The following is a 16,559-nucleotide window of genomic DNA, read 5'->3' as shown; positions in this document are numbered from 1 at the left end:
CGATGGAGATCCACGTCGGTGCGGCATGACGTGTCGGAAGCCAATTCACGCGCCAGATCCCTCAATGCTCGCCCGGACAGACTGCGAGTATGCAAAGAGATTACGATACGCCGCTCTCGATTGGCCCATGCTTGGCGCTGAAAGTTGGCATCCGCACAATCTGCAGGGAAGAAAGCGGATGCATCACCGCCTTCGCGATTGACTTGTCCGTGCCGCTTCAAGCATGGCGCTGCCGCCAGGCAGCACCACTGCTGGCCCGCTACTCTGCGAATGAGCAGAAGCAGAGTTGATGGGCGCCATGCCTCGGGGTCCTCCGCTCGTCCTACTCCTGGGATTAGCTCCTTCCATCGACACGATAGGCTGATTGGGGCTAGACCTTCCCGACTGCGCGCTGGTGTAGCTTGAATTGTCGCTACCGCTCGTCGCCGGTCGGGAGCTGGGCTGCCTGCTTCCCGGGAAGGGTCGACCATCTGCACCAGAGCTGATCTTTCGTACTCGTCCATCCCCAGCATCGAGACTTCGCGCATCATGTCGGTGCCCCGTGCCATTGTAATCTGAACCAACATCTCGCGGCTCGCTGGCCCGCTGGCGATTTGAATTGTTGTCCTCCCAGTCATGCTCCTGGGATCGCCAAGACTGAAGGACAGGGTCGCTGGTTCGATCTGGCTGTGGCGACTTGGAGCGAGGCCTACTCGCTGAATTTGAGGGATCGCTTGCACCTGGTCCACCACCACCTAGCCAGGCTTGCTCGTCTCCGACCGGACTCGGACCTCTTCGACGTGGCTCGCCGCCACTAGCGAGCCATGCCCCCGAGCTTCCTGAGCGTGCATCGGAAGCGAATGGGCCGCTCGACGGGGATTGCTTTCCTCTCACACGCTCTGGGTTGAGTGTCGGACTGGTCGAGGGCCCGCTAGCCATTGACGCTGATCCTTGGTGGACTGTAGACGTGCCGCGACCGGATGTAGAGCCGGGCGGTGCAGCTCCGGGCGGCAGGCGTCCCGTACCTGGGGTGCCCTGCGCAGGAGGGGGTACGTGGTAGCCCGAATGAGCTCCTAGCGAGCGCGGATCTACTACTTGTCCCACTGAGATCGAAGGCGCCATAGCTGGAGGCCCTGGAGCCAATTGGCCACTCGAGGGACCTGGTCCTGTCTGTGCAGATCCTCCATTTGCTTGGCCGGAGCCTGTTCTATTTGTTCCCTGTTGCTTCGCCATGTCACTATCGATCTGCCGGTGCTGGGCACCGTAGCCTGCGGCCGGAATTGCCATTTCAGCAGACCTGCTCCCCGGCGGAGCGCGATTGGGCTTGACGAGTCCAGTTCTCTTCGCCTTTGGCGCGGGAGAGGCAGGATTCGGGACCTCCGCAGTGGGCGTGGGCGTGCCGGATTCCGGAACATTCGAGTCGACGAGAGTTGGGCCGCGGCTTGCATGTCCATGGTGCGGCGCTGCTCCTGTGCCATCAGAGTTCTGAATAGGCTGCTGGGGTACCGATGTTGCTGCTGGTGTTTGGCCGTCTGTCCCTGTGGGCGACTGTTGCTGCTGGGGCGTTTGCTGTTGCTGCTGCTGCTGCTGCTGCTGCTGCTGCTGCTGCTGTTGTTGTTGTTGTTGCTGTTGCTGCTGCTGCTGTGAGCGGTTGATCACAGATAGATACCAGAACATGAGATTCGAGATCAGGACCTGCTCGTAGAGTGGCCGGCGAGGATTAGCAAGCTTGATGTGACTGAGTCGGTAAACGGCTCGTTCGATATGAATGGGATAGCGATAGTAGTGCACGGGAGCTCCGGGACGATTGCGATCCAACAGGCTTCCGGCAGTGATTTGCCCGTCATTCCGGAAGTGCGCCGGCTGATGATGATGGTGGTCATCACCGCCTCTCTTCTTGCTTCCAAACAAAGCTCCGAGGAAGCTGGAAGTATCCTTCTCTTTGCTAACCTCCCTCTCGCGCTCTTGCCGCTCCGCCTCGTGAGCTTCGCGCTCCTTTCGCTCCTTCTCCTGCGCCTTCCTGCGTGCTTTGGCTTGCTTTTCGGTCTCATCCTCCTCCTTGCCAATGCCAAACCAAGATGCAAAACCCCCCTTCTTTTCCTTGCCATGCCGGTGAGCGGGACTTTCTGCAGATTTGGTGGGTACCGGGAATTGTGACGGTCCGGCGGCATGGCTTCGGCTCGAAGCTGGAGGTACTGAGTGTTGCTGTGACGGCATCACCAGCGGGGGCTGATTTCGGAGCTCAGCTTGATGCTGGCTTGGGTTGTGTACCTGTTCCTTAGCTTGGGGAAGACGATGCAGGCCGCCGGTGCCGGGAGGCGCAGTAGCAGCGTGTAAAGGCGGCTGCATCGGTCGCGCCTTCTCGAATCCAGGTACGGGAGGGACATGGGAGATGGGAATTGGTCGCTTGACGGCACCATTTGAACCGAGCTCATTGTCAGGAGACTGCAATGGCGAATCGTTGATGATGCGTTGGCCGCTCGACACCGCTTGGGATGCAGGCCCAAGCCTGTCGGAGGTAGCTGTTGAAGCCTCTCGACTGATGTCAAAGTAGCCTGCTGATTGCGAGGACTGGGTTGGGGTGAGGGGCGGAGAGTCGCTACTGCCGACGCTGCGGTTTTGCGCCCTCTTGTCCGCCAAAAGGGTGGTGTCGCCATGGCCATCTGCAGAATCTGGAACGCTATCCGTGAGGCTAGTGAGGCTGGTCCTTTGGCTGCCATCTGATATGTAAGAGTCGCGCGAGTACGCGTCGACAATCGATGCAGTAGCTTCGTCCGAGACTGGGCGCGAAGAGCCGCCAGCTACATCTTCCTCTCCCGACGATAGACCAGACCCAGACTGGTCGCTTTCTCGACGTCTCATTGCTTCCAAAGCCACTGAAGCCATGTCCATTCTTCCACCAGCTGATCCCGATTCCGAGCCCGAGTCTCCGTTTGCGCCTCCGCTGCCTGGGCCCCTTCTTCTAGCTTGCCGCGATTCCGAAATGGAGGATTTTCGGATCTTGGTCCTAGCCGCTCTGCGAAGGATCTGGCCTGGCCGTGGAACAATCAGAGGCGCATCCTCGCCATCGGCTGGTACGGCGTCAACCTGGTCGAGAGCTATAGGTGGTGATGCGAGTTGGTGTGAGCTCTCTTCGACGCTTTCATGGGTAACACTGGCTCGGGTCTACAGCTCACCTGCGCCTGGCATGCTTAGACTCATCGTTCTCCGCAGAACACTCCTGAGCTGAGCCGGATCTTCGCTCTTGCTGGCTTCCTCCGCGAGTAGCTCCAGCTTCTGTAAGTCCTCGATGGACAAAGCAGGTCCTGCCTGTCGTGTCGAGCCGGCACGACGAGCCAGTGAGCCGCGAAGCCCTCCCCGCTGCAATCCTCCGACGTCTTCAGGCGTCCGCCTACCATCACTGCCGTCGTCAGTATCGCTTTCTGGGCGATACTGTCGCCGAAGTGTGCTTCCTCTTCGAGCTATAGAAGTACTACGACTGACCAAATCGATTGGGGATCCAGGAGAAGAAGGGCCCCCAAGACCCCCTCCAATTGAGCTCGCACGAGAAGCGAAAGGGTACGACGCCTGTGGAGTCCCGGTGCTCCCCGAACTGAGCCCCAAAGAGGAGCTGCTGGAGCTGCTGGGACTGGAAGGGGATTCTGAAGGAGTGTCCCCTTCACGAACTGCCCTCGAGGCATGTTCGTGGAGGAATTTGCGAAAATCGGTGGGAGATATCTCGGGGTGCATCGAAGCAGGTACCCAGAATAGGTGACTGGGGTCCATCGGCGCTGTGAGAGGTACGTCGTCATCCGACGTGATGGGGCTTCGAGCTGCTCCTCGTTGACTATTGGACGAAGATGTGTCTATGGACGATGCTCCTGTCCCTCGACGCCGTGCAGTGAATGCCTGCCGCTCATTACTGCGAGTGGAGGGTGTCCTGCCTCCCGCGCTTGAGGAGGGACCGTCATCGGAAAGGCTGACACCTGCTCTGGATGCGTCGGGGCCCAAGATTTCTCGGCCGCCCCCGTATGCAGCGGCCAAGTCTGGCAGGTCCGGGTCGAGCAGAGGTCGATTGACCGAGATGCGCCGGTGCGACTTGAGGGCTTCCACCTCGCGCTGAAACTCAGAGTCAGTGATCTTTTGCATGCTGAGTAGGCCAGAAATAAGCGGATGATGCTCTATGTGGTGGACGCCGACAGACGACGCTGTAGCCGTGCGTCGCTGTGAGCTCACAAGGACCCCGCGGTCGAAGAATCAGATGAGATCCGAGCGCAACGGCCGTGGAGCTGGACGACGCAGGTCTCGAGATACTCTTGCTCGACCTGCTGAACTTCAATCGAATGCGTCACCAATGAGGAATGACGAAGTGCAGGAGCGGCGAGCGATGGGCGGTACGGAGTAGGTTCGTCTACGCTTCGAGTGGGTGTGGTGAGTCCAGATACGTGATTTGAGAATTGGGCTGTCCGACGAGCAAGCTATCGGGAGCAAGAAATGAGCACGCATTGCGCTATACTCACAACTTTCGTGGCGCTCGAGACTCACAGCCTCCGCGCTTACATGCACCTCGCCGTTATACCTCGCTCATCAGCAGCAGCATGCACACTGCACCTGCATGGCTGCACGGTGAACCGCGTGCTTCCCGCGCTCCTGAGCCCCTCTGATGCCACGCCCATGCGCGCGCCATCATCTCGAATATCGTGCACCACCCAATTCAGATTTGAATTTTCAAGGATCTTGCATCTGCTGTTCAAGCAGCAATTAAAATTGCAAGTATAGCTCCTGATCGCGCGGGTTGCGCTACAAGAAAAAACGCCTGCAGCATCAGAGCGCAGAGCCATCACCGTTACCCAGCTGCTGCTGTGGTGCATCTCTGAGAAAGGGCCGCATGATGTGCACCTTCTCTATTCGTCGTTCGAGAACTTTGAATACTGAAATTTCAATGAGGGCCTCAGGTGACATTTGTGATTCTCTATTCAGAATTCAAGAATTGTAAACTTGATCTCAAGACTCTCGCAGGCAATCAGAGTCTGATGAGTCGATCGTGTGAGTGAGTTTGATTCTTCATTCCGACGTCAGACTTTACTCTCAAAAATCCGTCATCGGTCATGATCATCTTGAATTTGAGCTTAGCCTATCGTCAAATTCCCTGCGCGTCTTTCCGACCTTGAATCCTACATGTTTCGGTGTTTGCATTCAATTCAAATCCACGATTCGTAATTTCACCATCACGTACAAGCACGCTAGCGCACGTCGAGGCGTCGTCTTTCCGGCGTCGCGAGAGACCTGCAGCAGATGCTGCCACGAAAGGCGGCGGATGGCTCAGCTTCTTGGTCACGCCGTAGGTACCGCATCGCGGAACCGCGATCCCGACGATGCGCCCCGCTACTCACCTCTTGACTGCTAGGTGGGTGTCCAGCACCCGTCCGTGCTCATGACTCGGAATCTACGCAAACCGCTGCTGCGCACTTTCCCTGGCTCACTGGACTCACACGGCTTGCAATCACCCAAATGAATGGCAGCGTGCTCCCTCGCCGAAGCAGAGTAGTCTCGTCGCGAGGCGCTCTATGGGATCCCTGACCATATTCACATCGATCTGGGAGGACATCTGCGCGACTCAAGGGAGCACGTACCGTACCGTACCGTACCGTACGGCTTGTAGGTACCCGTACCTCAATCGCGCACGATATCCTTCGTCGGTCAAGTCTGAGTGTCGGCTCCAAAGCTGCGTTGCTGACAGGCTACACGTGCGATCACCGGTCAAGAGTCCCAAAGATTCGTGCCTAATGCGACAGCTCACTCATTCACGCAGCTTGTTCGTCTGAGGTACGGTCAATAGTCAAGGAGTTCACGATCTGCGATAGTCAAGCAGGTATCGCTCAAAACTGGAGTATGCGACTGAAAGAAGGCCATCCCAGGTACGGTGCAGTTGCAGCGGAAACGCGAATACGCTCCCGCCGTGAGCGGCCCGCAGCAACGCTCGACGTAACCAATTCGTGCTGACAGACAGCGACAGCACAGGCGGGCGTATCTGCTGGTCAGACGTGTGACTTGCGCTCCGCTGCCCGGACAGAGGATTGCATGGTGTGTCCGCTACCTAGGGCTTCGCCGGCCGCGCTCCAGACCTGGAAGGGGTACATTTTCCCAAGCTGACGACTCATATAGCTCCATATACCATGCCAACCCCTCATCAAGGCTTCCTTGTGCCAAGGGTTCATGATTCGGGAAGCAGGACGTTGTACGATGGTCAATCCGGGCTATCGGTTCTTTGTTACAATTCGTGGCCCAGTCTGCTACTCGAAAAAGCCTCCGAGCTTGGAATGTGTACAGGCTGTCTGCTCGATCCTTGTGAAACGAACTTGGAAGGTGCCGGAGTGATTCACGCACGCGCGGCTCAGAATTATCTCCATGTCCATCATTAGCCAGGTAGCAAACTCTGCCGTCGCATTTTGAGGAGTGGATTGGGCTGCAGCCATGGCTGCTTGTAGTCTGGCGCTATCGTGGGTCAATGATGGTCAAATGAAATGAGTGTTTCGTGATTGCCACAGAGAGAAACGTGCTTGAGATGGAAACCTCTTCGACTACCCTACCGTGACTGCAGGCCATTGTTGACCAGGACGCCTGCGTGCATCATAACCGGCCACGCTTGTAGCTCGACAGAGTCAAAAGTGGACCTCTCTTTTCAAACTTCCCTTTGGGTAACCCAAGACAGCGTCACACACAACTGGGATCGATGCTAACTCGAAGCCGCGAATAGCACAAAAGTCAGTCTACTGCTTCAGAAGCATTGCTCACTGCATGGCTCCCTTGAGCGGCGCCCCTTTCCAATCATCACACTTGAGGTAGTCTGGCCCGTGTGACAAGTGAGGATAATTACTATTTCCCGCTTCCGAAAAGGTGCCACAATCAAGAATGCGCAGACCTTAAAGCCTCGGCGCTGAAGGAAGCGCCAGGCCCCCTTTATTGGTCACCTTTTGGTCAGTCTCCACTGTGCAAGCTAGACAAAGCCTGCAATGAGCCGATTCTTTGTGCGGCTTTGACGTGAATGAGTAGGGACTTATGATCAGGAAAGTTACGAACACCAGATAAGCGAATTCATCACTCATGGCTGATGGAAGTCACGCCTCCGCGAATGGACAGAATTGTGAGACGATCTCTCATTCGTGCTTCCCATTGCGTTGCTTCTCTTTCTTTATCGATGATCACGTCCTGCAGTCCGTGGTCCGAAGCACTCGTGAGACGAGCTGGTTCATTATAGGCGACAAAGTTGCGTATAGCAGTCAATGGCACAAGTGCAGGGTGGCGTGCGGCACTTTCACAGTGAATGAGGCGTGGGGGCGCAGACACGCATGGCACTCTCTTTATTACGCTTCATTGCGTCCTCGCCGACTTCTCGATTCGTCATTGATTAGTCAATCAAGGAGACTAGACTGGTGTTGTTTTCACCGTCGATGAGCGACTCGCTTCGTGGCTGAGCTGTTCGAATGGAGTACTCACGACTCTAGGCCAACTAAGCTCCGCTTCGATCCTGCTAGGGGTGCAGTCGGGATGCCTAGGCTGCACTCGGCAACTCACTAATTAGCTATTCTTCCGCGCCCGTTTGCGGTACCTTGCCGGTCAAACTGATTCTCCTGTCCGTCGCAATAAATAGGCGAGCTGGGTTGCATTAAGGTTGGCGAGCTATACACGTAGCATTAGCAACCATAGCCTGTCGGGACGGATGAGCCTGGAGTTTCAGCCAAGACCCGTTTTGCATCAAGAGCCAAGTCAAAAGTCACGATCGAGTGCATTCAAAATTCAGATTGTGCTGCTGAAGGCGTCCGCGCCTGTTGTCTGTGTGCATGGCCGCTGCATGCTGCTGTGCCCATGTCGCTGCTCACTCGTGTCTACTGACTACTATTCTACTACTCACTCTCTTCTGTCTGAAGTGCGACTCACGACTGCGACTGCTGCTACACACACTACTCACACTACACTTACTGGTGGGAAGGTGGGACCATGCAGCACCAGCAGGAATGAGCGCGCTATTTGCATGGTTGCACTCAGACTGGATCGTGACTTTTTTGACCGCGGCTTCAAGCTTCGCGCAGCCACAAATCGCAATTTTAATTTGAAGTCGGAAGCTTAAAACCCGTCTGCATGCATGCCGAGAACACTCGACGCGCGATGAGAAGAGACGCACAGCCTGCTCATGCTGCGTGGGTCCAGCCTTGACATCTTGATCGGCGGGTCCGCTACGTGTACCTCAGGGTGTAGTAGTATAGACGCCTCTTACCACTGACGACCATGTGTACCACTTCTCTCTCCTGAAGGACAGCCACGACGCTGACTCTTTCGACACTAATTTACTTGCTCGCCTTACGATTCATGACGCCAACCACCTCTTCGCCGCCGTCGTGAACGTCGTGCTCTTGGTACCGCTCGCGTTCCGTTACGCGTACCGTGCTGGTACCTCCACGAAAGCGCGGTGCTTGTCTTGGGAGCACACCTAAACGCGGTAAGCTCGCGCGTCTTCCTCGGGATAAATTCACGCAAGCAGGACCCTGCTCGCGAACCTGCATCGCTTGCCTCAAGGATTCAATTCGCGACCCATCCAGGCGTCTGGCTCCACCCACCATACGCAGCCGAAAGCTGCTTCATCAGCCGATCACCACTGCCCCCTCCTCCTGCGCTGCAGCGCTGGAGCCTCTCTTGTGCCCACAATGCCGGCAGAGAGGAACGGAGAAAAATCGTCGCAGGCCAAGACGAAGGAGAATAAACCTCCCCGCAAGCCCACTCAGCCTGCCTGCGACCCTTGCCATGTCAGGCGTGTGCGGTGCTCTCATGAGCAGCCATGCGACCACTGCAGACGGCTCGGCTTGAACTGCACGTACCACAAGGCCAGTCAAGCCCGAAGGAGTACGGGAAAAAGGATCGAAGCTCTTCGAGAGTCGGACCGTTCCGAGAAGCAGGGTTTTGAAGGTGGGCCTTCTCAAGATGGACCCAGCTATCCACCACCTCAGTCTGCTCGCCAGCTCCAGCACCCTCCCCATCCTCACCACCTGCAGCACGGAGAGACACTACCTTCCCTTGGCGCAATGAGAAGCGCAGCGGCTCCTAGCATGTTCGATGGTGGTAGGACTTCCCGAGTCGAGGGAAATATCCATCCTCAACTTGCAGCAACCTCAGGCCCCTTTCCCTTTGATGGTCCACCAGCACGCTTGTCCCGGCCACCAGGCACCGCTTCTCCAGCCTCTGCGAACTCCGTGCTCATGCCTCCACCGGAGTACAAGCCGGGGCTCGAGTCGCCCAAGAACTTTGCGCCATATCAAGGGGCCTCGGTGGGCTCGCCAGGAACTTCAAGCTCCTCTTCATCGGCGCAACACTCAGATGCATATATGCGACATCAGCATCAGAGAGGCTACGGGCACGGCTCCCCTCAGATGGGTCGCGGAAACATGGGCGCAGGCCAAGCAGGAGTCTCGCATGGCATATTTCCACCCTTTCTCAGTCCTCGCACCAGCCAGTCTTTGGCTGCCGGAAGTGCGCATCATTTCGAACGACAGCCTGGACCCCGTCGGCCGTCGAATGCTGGTCAGGGCGCCAATGGAAGGTTCACAAACAACCCACAACATTCAAACGAGGGAGGCTCTTTTGTTGACCACCTTATGAGCCGGCCGACGCCTATAACAACGAGCTCGAGCGGCACGTCTGGCGGATCTCTGATTGCGTCCAACATGCAATCACAGCCGCAACAGCAATTTCCTCAAGCGCAGCAGAGTGCTGTGAGTCAAGCTCAGACACTCAACAGCAACAACCTTTTCCAAATGGTCAACCCCTTTGAAAACACTTTTGCTGCAAATTTCCGTCTGCCCGACCTGACCACATCGCTGGCGGACTCATTCCTGCCGAATGGCACCGGAGCGAGCGGATTCGAGAATGACATCTCATTGTGGGAGGGCATGGATCTCAACAATTTCCCGCTCATATCTGGTGATGGGTCGGTCACCATGCTGGATGCTATCGGCAGACTCAACCCGATGGGACAGACGCCGGCGTCGCTCGATTCCGGCCACCATCATGGCCCGGCCAGCCAAGCGGGCAGTGGGCCGCACGATGATAGCCCGCCCGGAAGCTCTGCTGGCGACATGCATCAGGCCTTGTCGGATGGTATCCTCATACCTACCCTGGCGCTTTTCTATGAACGCCTGGGAGGTATCATGCCCGTCTTCTCGAGAGCCTGGCTCTACGGTCGTCTGGACGCGGACCATCATCGTACAGTGAGAGGGTCCTCAAAATGCTGATCTTACGTGCGAGAACTGACTTCGTCTGTATGGATTTCCTTTTGCAGGATCCCCAATTTGGCTCGATGCTGCTTTCGATGAGCGCCTTGGTAGCGATCCAAGCCCAGGATACCACAGATAGGGCGTCCGCCAGAAACAGGCGAAAGAAAGCGGTCGCACTGTTAGAGCAGTCGAGTCAAATGCGAGGCGGTTTGATGTTTGGCAAGGTGAGTGCAGCGTCCTGAAATCTGGCGGCGTCTTACTGATCTTCATCGAGTCATTCAGGAACCTTCGCTGGAGACCACCTGCACGTCTTTCTTCTTCTTTGCGAGTCTCTTCGCTCTGAACGAGCACAATGCGGCTTGGTTCCGTCTTCGAGAGGCCGTGACCTTGGGCCACCTCGCCAAGCTGCATGAGCCATCCTCCTACGAGGGTCTCCCTCGAGACGAGCAGGAACGTCGCTTGCGCACTTACTGGCTGTTAGCCATCACAGAGCGGTAAGTAGCAATCAGCCTACCTTGCGCAATTTGGCGGCTGAGATTAGCCTCAATTCCTTGCAGAGCATATGCTATCCAGTACAATCACCCTATCACCCTGACGGGCAATCCGAGAAAGAGGACGGCAATTCTACGGCAACAGCTCGGACTCAAAGAACTTGCAGACTTTCCGGATTTGCAGCTGTCCATCTTCGATGCCGTGTGGGTACTTTCAACGCTCAGCTGATCACACAGAGCGCAGACGATCTCTGACTTCTGCTGCGAATTTGCATCCATCCTCCAAAGTGATGAGACCTTTGTCGACTGCTGTGAGTCTTTCAACTTGCGTAAACTGCGCCTCTGTCCGTAGCATCGCTGCTCACGCTGTTTCCCTGGTCTCTCTAAACTTCAGTCCTGGGAAAGTGCCTTGGAAAGAACTGCAAGACCTTTACGAGGGAAAAAGCGCTGGAGCTTTACGCAGCTTTCACTCGCGTTGGCGAGGAAAGAGGCTCGTCGACGCGAGGAGATGACGAGCGCGTCAATGGAGAAGGAAGCAGCACGTCCAATGGTGGGGGGAATACGCGCGACAGCTCTGTTGCTGCTGGCGACAATGACCCTTCGTTCGGCCGGAGTGCAGTGCAAAAAGCCGACTTCGAAATCACTCGCTTGTGGCTTCAAAATCGAGCTTGGCTCATTGCTCTGAGTCATAGCTTGTTGACCATCCAGGATCGAGAAGAGCCGTTGCGCGTTGATCACGCCCTGCACCTGGCAAGACGTACACTCGACATCTGCAATGGGCTGCCTTTGCCGGCAATGGAAGCGCATGGGATCGGATTCGTGCTCAAGCTTGTAAGTCGATAGAGCCTCAGCGTGTCTCAACATCAGCTTTGAAACTGAAGCTTTAGCGGACCGTGCATTCATAGTACGATATTGCCAGCACCTTGGCAATTCTCTGCAAGGATGAGGGTGTGGCGCAAGCGATTGAGGACTACTCGCTACCTGCGCAACAAGGCTCTCCACACAGCGTCGTCTCGCCATCCGCAACAAGCGGCGGTCGTTTGGCAACTCGGTTGCGCACCGAAATCTTGGAATTGCTCGAAGCGTTTGCGGCGTTCATGCGCGAGTTCCTGGGAGGCAAGCACGAGTTCAAGGAGAAGCTGGAGGGACACATTAATGAGTTCCACGCGAGCAACCCTTGGACCATGCTCAATTACCGCACGACCACTCCCGACACGCGTTGGAACACTTGATGATCAGAAAAGGTGCTGCGGCTAAGCATCGCAGTGCCCTCGCGTCCCCTGGGTTGGGGACAGCTCACCGCCAGACTTGGATTGACAGCTTCGTAGCTTGTATGTAACACCAGACAGAGATCCATCACCTCAGTCACGCGCGTCACTCGTCCACCTCACATGTCCATTGCGTTATTCAAAAAGTTATCACGTCACTCGTCTGTGCTTTTTGCAGTGCGCACTCGTCTTGCGGGGATGTGCAAGCGCATTTCGAGGGCACATCCAGTCGTCGATGGGAGCGTTGCATTCTATGGAGCAGAAAGTACCTCGGCGTCACTTTGCAAAGCAAATCGAAGCGGCAATAAGTGTTAGCACAGCGATGACGTGATTGACAGGGCATACGTGAGGAGCTATGTGGCAGAAGCCTCGAAACAAATGTAGGTAAAACGTACACTGGCACACCCGATGAGCTCGCCGAGACGCGGAGCGAACTCCCAAAAAATTACCAAGAAACGATCGGCACCAAAAAGTCCTTTGCAGGGAAATCAAAGGGCTGATAGGACGCCGGCAGGTCGGCCCTCTCTAAAAGGCAGATGCCAGCCCTTCCCACACGTCGAGATTTGTGAAGTTGGCTGGTCCGCGCGCAAATGCGCTCAAGAGCACGCAGCTGGGATCGTCGGGATAAATACGAGTGGCGAGGGCCAATCTGTCGTTGGCAAAGATTTCCAGAACGCTATTGTCGCAGAAGATGCGCAGTCTCAGCTTTTCGGTGGTAATGTCGCCGTTGGTAGAAGAAAAGGTGAAGAGGGTCAAGGGTGAAACGATAGGTGCCGTCTTGATGCCGCGCGAGGCCGAGGTCGAACGCGTACGGTCTACGACCAGACGCTCTTCGGATGGTCGGAAAGCCACAGTAGTGCACTTTGTGCGGTCTAGAATGAGACGGGAATCATTCAAGGCAGGTGAAACGTGTCAGAAGTGTGCGCGTCTCACACGAAACAAAGGGGACTGTCTCACCTTGGTTATGCGCGATACTGAGACCGACCTCTGCGGTACCGGAAGCGACTTCAACCTCAGTCGACAACTCCCACGACCGCGATGCGACGTCCAAAAGCTGGAATGCCGTTCCGTTGGCCGAGTCGAATCGAATGACGCCCGACTCGTGTCGCCGTTGCGCGCCTTTGCGAAGACGCTCAACCTCTTGTGCAACGCGAATACCGAGGGTAGAAACCGTGCAGGTTCCTGGAACAGCATTGCTGGGCACCGACTGGATACTGCCGATGGCGCTCAAAGGGGAATGAAGAGCGCCAATGACGTTTGAAAGTTCGAGTTGATGCAGTTCGCGCGGCAACGCCATCAGGCCACTCCATCCTTGCGCATCATAGTACGATTCGGGCAAGTCATCTTCGGTGATCCAGGACCACATCATGCGCCGACCAGTTGGAGCATCGTGGAAGGCGCTCGCCGCATAGGCGCAGCCCTCATCGAGCAGGCCAGACGCGTGAGCGACCATCTTTGGCAAGCCGCTGACGCTGTCCTTGACAAATGTTGTTGCCACCCACATTGGGTGTCGGGCGGGTTGCGCCTTCTTGCAACCCTCAACGTTTAGCAACAAGTATTGCGTGATGCGTGATGATCCGTCGGAATGAGGCAAGCGGAAAAACATTCCGACTTCCCAGTTGGCGCCTAATTCTCCGCACCATGGCATGCCTGGCAGCGACGCATTGACGCAATACTCGCCGAGAGTAGTGATGAACGTCCAAGACGACAAGTCGTTCATCGGAATCTGATAGAGAAAGATCCTTGGACCAACGTTGGGCACTGATCCAGCGATCATGCCGTAGTAATGGGGCTTCTCCGCGGAGAGGAGGCTGTCCATCTCGGGCCAGGGCGAGACGAATGGATCTCGCCATGAAAGGACGTCGATGCCCTCTGGTGGGCCAGGCAAGATGGGCGAGAGAGGCGATCTAGACCACGACTTGCCTTCGTCCAAAGAGGTGGCCATAGCAAGCTTCTCGCAGCCGCGTTGGTACTGGCGTGTGAAGTGGATTGGCAAAGCCGAGACGGCCGTGTAAAGCGCTGTCATGATTCCCTGCTCTCCATTTGGACCGTGAGGCACAACGCAGCCGGTGAAGATGCCTTCGCAATCGTACGGCGCTGCTGGTGCGAGTACGGCTTGGTGCTCATTGGCGCCATCGATCGCATTGTCGTGCTTCCAAGGCCCGGCCAGACTAGTGGAGGTCGCATGTCCCCAAGACATGTTGCCCCAGGTGGAGCCTTTAGGGTTCCCTGATGGCACAAGAGGGCGATTGAAATGCAGCTGCGTTTTCAGTCTGCAGTGGAGCTAGGAGCACTTCAACATCTCTTCACTGCACGCACATTGATAAAAGAGATGATGCAAGCCGGTTTGAGCGTCATAGGTGGGCCCAGCTGGGTCTGCATGGCAATCACAATGCGGGCGAGAGAGTCGTGGATCAGTGCTGATGGCTAGACAGGCGCGTGCATGCGCCGGCCATAGCAAAGGATGAGCGGACTCGTCGAGACTCACCATTCATCCAGCCTCGAGGGGCGAGAAAGTGAGAGGTGGGACGAAACTTTTGAAAAGCTGAGGCGGCGCTGGAAATCGGCAACAGCTCAGCCTCGCTGCCCGTAGCGCCAGTCATCTCGTAAGGCGCGTCAGAGGTGCTGGCGCAAAGCTCAGGCGCGACGACGCTCTGCTTCTTGGATGGACTGTTCGCCTTCAACTTCGAACCGACGATGTGTTGGGCTCTTGGTGCAACGGGACTGCTTGTGGAAGCGGTGCCACTCTTGAGCTGCGCTGTCCGCGACGGCGGCGAGGCTGGGCTAAAAGCAGCTTCCGGTTTCCGAGTGACTAGCATGATTCTTGGCGCAAAGAGGAGATCTCACACTGCTTCTCTAGTTGGGCTCAGCCTTGCGTCAGAGCCGTGCAAAGTCAAAAGTGTTGTTGTTGTTGCTGCTGCTGCTGCTGCAGACTATTGGCGGCGCTCGTGTTTTGCTGTTGTTGGGGAACTTGTTGCCTTGCGCGAGCCGAGGCTTGTAAGCTAGCAAAGGGGTTGTCAAGGTGGTTTGACAGCTGCGGCGGTGGTCCGAGATTGGTTGTGGTGTGGACTATCATGGAGCGGAGTCGAGGTTCTTATAGCTTGTGAAGGCTATGCGTGTGGTTGAAGAGCGCAGTTTCCGAGTCGAGGAGGGGAAAGCACATGACTGGGTGGGTGCAAGGTTGTGGGGAGCGTGACCTTTGTGTGTGTGTGTGCGGACGCTTGGCGGACCGAGCACGGAGTGGACGTGAAGAGAGCAAAGCAAGCAGGCACCGAGGCAGAAGGTGTCTGACACACTATATCGACGCCAACAGCTCCCAAGTGGCGGCAATACCGCACAATTCGCGGTGCGCACTTCGGTGCGGCGTCCTTGCTAGCTGCTGTGTCTCGCACAGCTCGGCCCCTTATGCAGGAGCTGTCGCCGATACCAGCCCTGGCCGTGACTGCCGGCCGCACTTTGTGGCAAGGCAAGTCGAAGTCGAAGTCACAGCTAGCGCTCTCGAACACTTCGCTGGTCTGAGGGCTGATGTCGTGCTTTCACACCCATCCGAAAGGCTCCCGTTTCCCCGTGGGGGCCCGAGAGCGCGGGGGAGGGCTACTGCAGGACCGCGAGTCGGGAATCTGTTTAGCCGCGACGAAACCCCGAATGCCTGCGCTGAGGGAGTACGCCTCGGCTTGAAGAAATCGTGAATGATTGGTGCTGCGAGCTACACTGCGCGGAGGATGATGTCGTTTCGCAGTATGCGTGAGCCCTACAACGGTCTTGGCTCAGCCGCTAAAGGTCACAAATCGGTCGACAGTTCGGTGCTCTGTCGGTTGCTCGCAAGCCACGTGGGGCACGCGCCTCGCGGCGCGGCAGGCGGCAGAGAGCCAAGCCATGCAGAAGGCGGAATTCCGATCTCGGACGTGAACCTTGTCTTCAGCTATACCTTGTAAGCGCACTCTTCCATCACCAACTCCATCAACAGCGTATCATCACTAGCCATACAGACGGTTCTTGCTTTCGGGTGGCGGAGTTGAGGAGGCGTGTGGGGTTAAGCGCGGGCCAAGCTGTCCAACAAGTCACGCGAGAACCAAAACGTGTGCAGATCACGATTGACGACATGTACGTGGAACAATGCAGGCAAGCTGTGTCTGTTGAATAAGGGTCGCGCCCGTCACCGCCTGATTCGCTAAGTTCTTCGTTACATGCCAAGGGTTGCGGACAGCGTCGCTGGTAGATCGGTTGGAGAGCAAGATCGTGGCAGATGGGAGGGGCCCGAGGACTAAATGTTGTAGTGGTAACGATCGTCGGTGCTGATGGGAAGTCGAAAGCAATGGTCGTGCGCGGGAGGGTTGGAGCGGAGAGAGGTCTCATCACATCTTCTGTATAGCTCGGCTGCTGTATCCATGCCAGCCAGAGTCCCAGTGGTGCTTCAATCGTCGAAGTGGACTTACAGGCAGGGCGGGGGGGTTGCAGCCACGCCTGTCTTGTGTGACCTCCGCTCCCGACTCCCCCCATCCTTGCGAGCCACCTCATGCGAGGGTCACGGCAAGCGAATGCAATGGTCACCTACACCTTGTCCAGACCACATCCCC

General features: G+C 56.7%; 3 protein-coding genes across 3 annotated transcripts; 1 reads left to right on the top strand and 2 right to left on the bottom strand.

Moving 5' to 3' along the window:
- Nucleotides 1-183: 183 nt before the first annotated feature.
- Nucleotides 184-4,107, bottom strand: IE81DRAFT_348704 (hypothetical protein; the record flags this gene model as incomplete). Its single annotated transcript, XM_025516289.1, has 2 exons — nucleotides 184-3,077; nucleotides 3,156-4,107. The coding sequence occupies 2 exons, from the start codon at nucleotides 4,105-4,107 to the stop codon at nucleotides 184-186; spliced, it is 3,846 nt and encodes a 1,281-aa protein (XP_025368162.1).
- A 4,137-nt stretch (nucleotides 4,108-8,244) lies between these two features.
- Nucleotides 8,245-12,277, top strand: IE81DRAFT_367813 (hypothetical protein). Its single transcript, XM_025517107.1, has 7 exons — nucleotides 8,245-10,217; nucleotides 10,289-10,447; nucleotides 10,506-10,717; nucleotides 10,781-10,918; nucleotides 11,003-11,025; nucleotides 11,109-11,545; nucleotides 11,620-12,277. Exons 1-7 carry the CDS (start codon nucleotides 8,661-8,663, stop codon nucleotides 11,944-11,946), a joined length of 2,853 nt encoding a protein of 950 aa, XP_025368161.1. The 5' UTR covers nucleotides 8,245-8,660; the 3' UTR covers nucleotides 11,947-12,277.
- Nucleotides 12,278-12,507: 230 nt separating this feature from the next.
- Nucleotides 12,508-14,585, bottom strand: IE81DRAFT_292540 (Arabinanase/levansucrase/invertase; the record flags this gene model as incomplete). The annotated part of the gene is made up of 4 exons (XM_025511964.1): nucleotides 12,508-12,854; nucleotides 12,940-14,211; nucleotides 14,302-14,358; nucleotides 14,471-14,585. 4 exons carry the CDS (start codon nucleotides 14,583-14,585, stop codon nucleotides 12,508-12,510), a joined length of 1,791 nt encoding a protein of 596 aa, XP_025368160.1.
- Nucleotides 14,586-16,559: the final 1,974 nt, after the last annotated feature.

This window comes from Ceraceosorus guamensis (genome assembly GCF_003144195.1).
Source record: "Ceraceosorus guamensis strain MCA 4658 unplaced genomic scaffold IE81scaffold_51, whole genome shotgun sequence".
In the NCBI taxonomy this organism is placed as follows: domain Eukaryota; kingdom Fungi; phylum Basidiomycota; class Exobasidiomycetes; order Ceraceosorales; family Ceraceosoraceae; genus Ceraceosorus; species Ceraceosorus guamensis.
The sequence above is the reverse complement of the archived record's forward strand: the minus strand, read 5'-3'. Positions and strand labels throughout refer to the sequence as shown.

Bases quoted from the DNA above. Each gene is read 5' to 3' on its own strand.
- IE81DRAFT_367813 (XM_025517107.1), top strand. From the start codon at position 8,661: ATGCCGGCAGAGAGGAACGGAGAAAAATCGTCGCAGGCCAAGACGAAG. The intron at 11,026-11,108 runs GTGAGTCTTTCA...TCTAAACTTCAG, and splicing joins TGAGACCTTTGTCGACTGCT to TCCTGGGAAAGTGCCTTGGA. The intron at 11,546-11,619 runs GTAAGTCGATAG...GTGCATTCATAG, and splicing joins TCGGATTCGTGCTCAAGCTT to TACGATATTGCCAGCACCTT.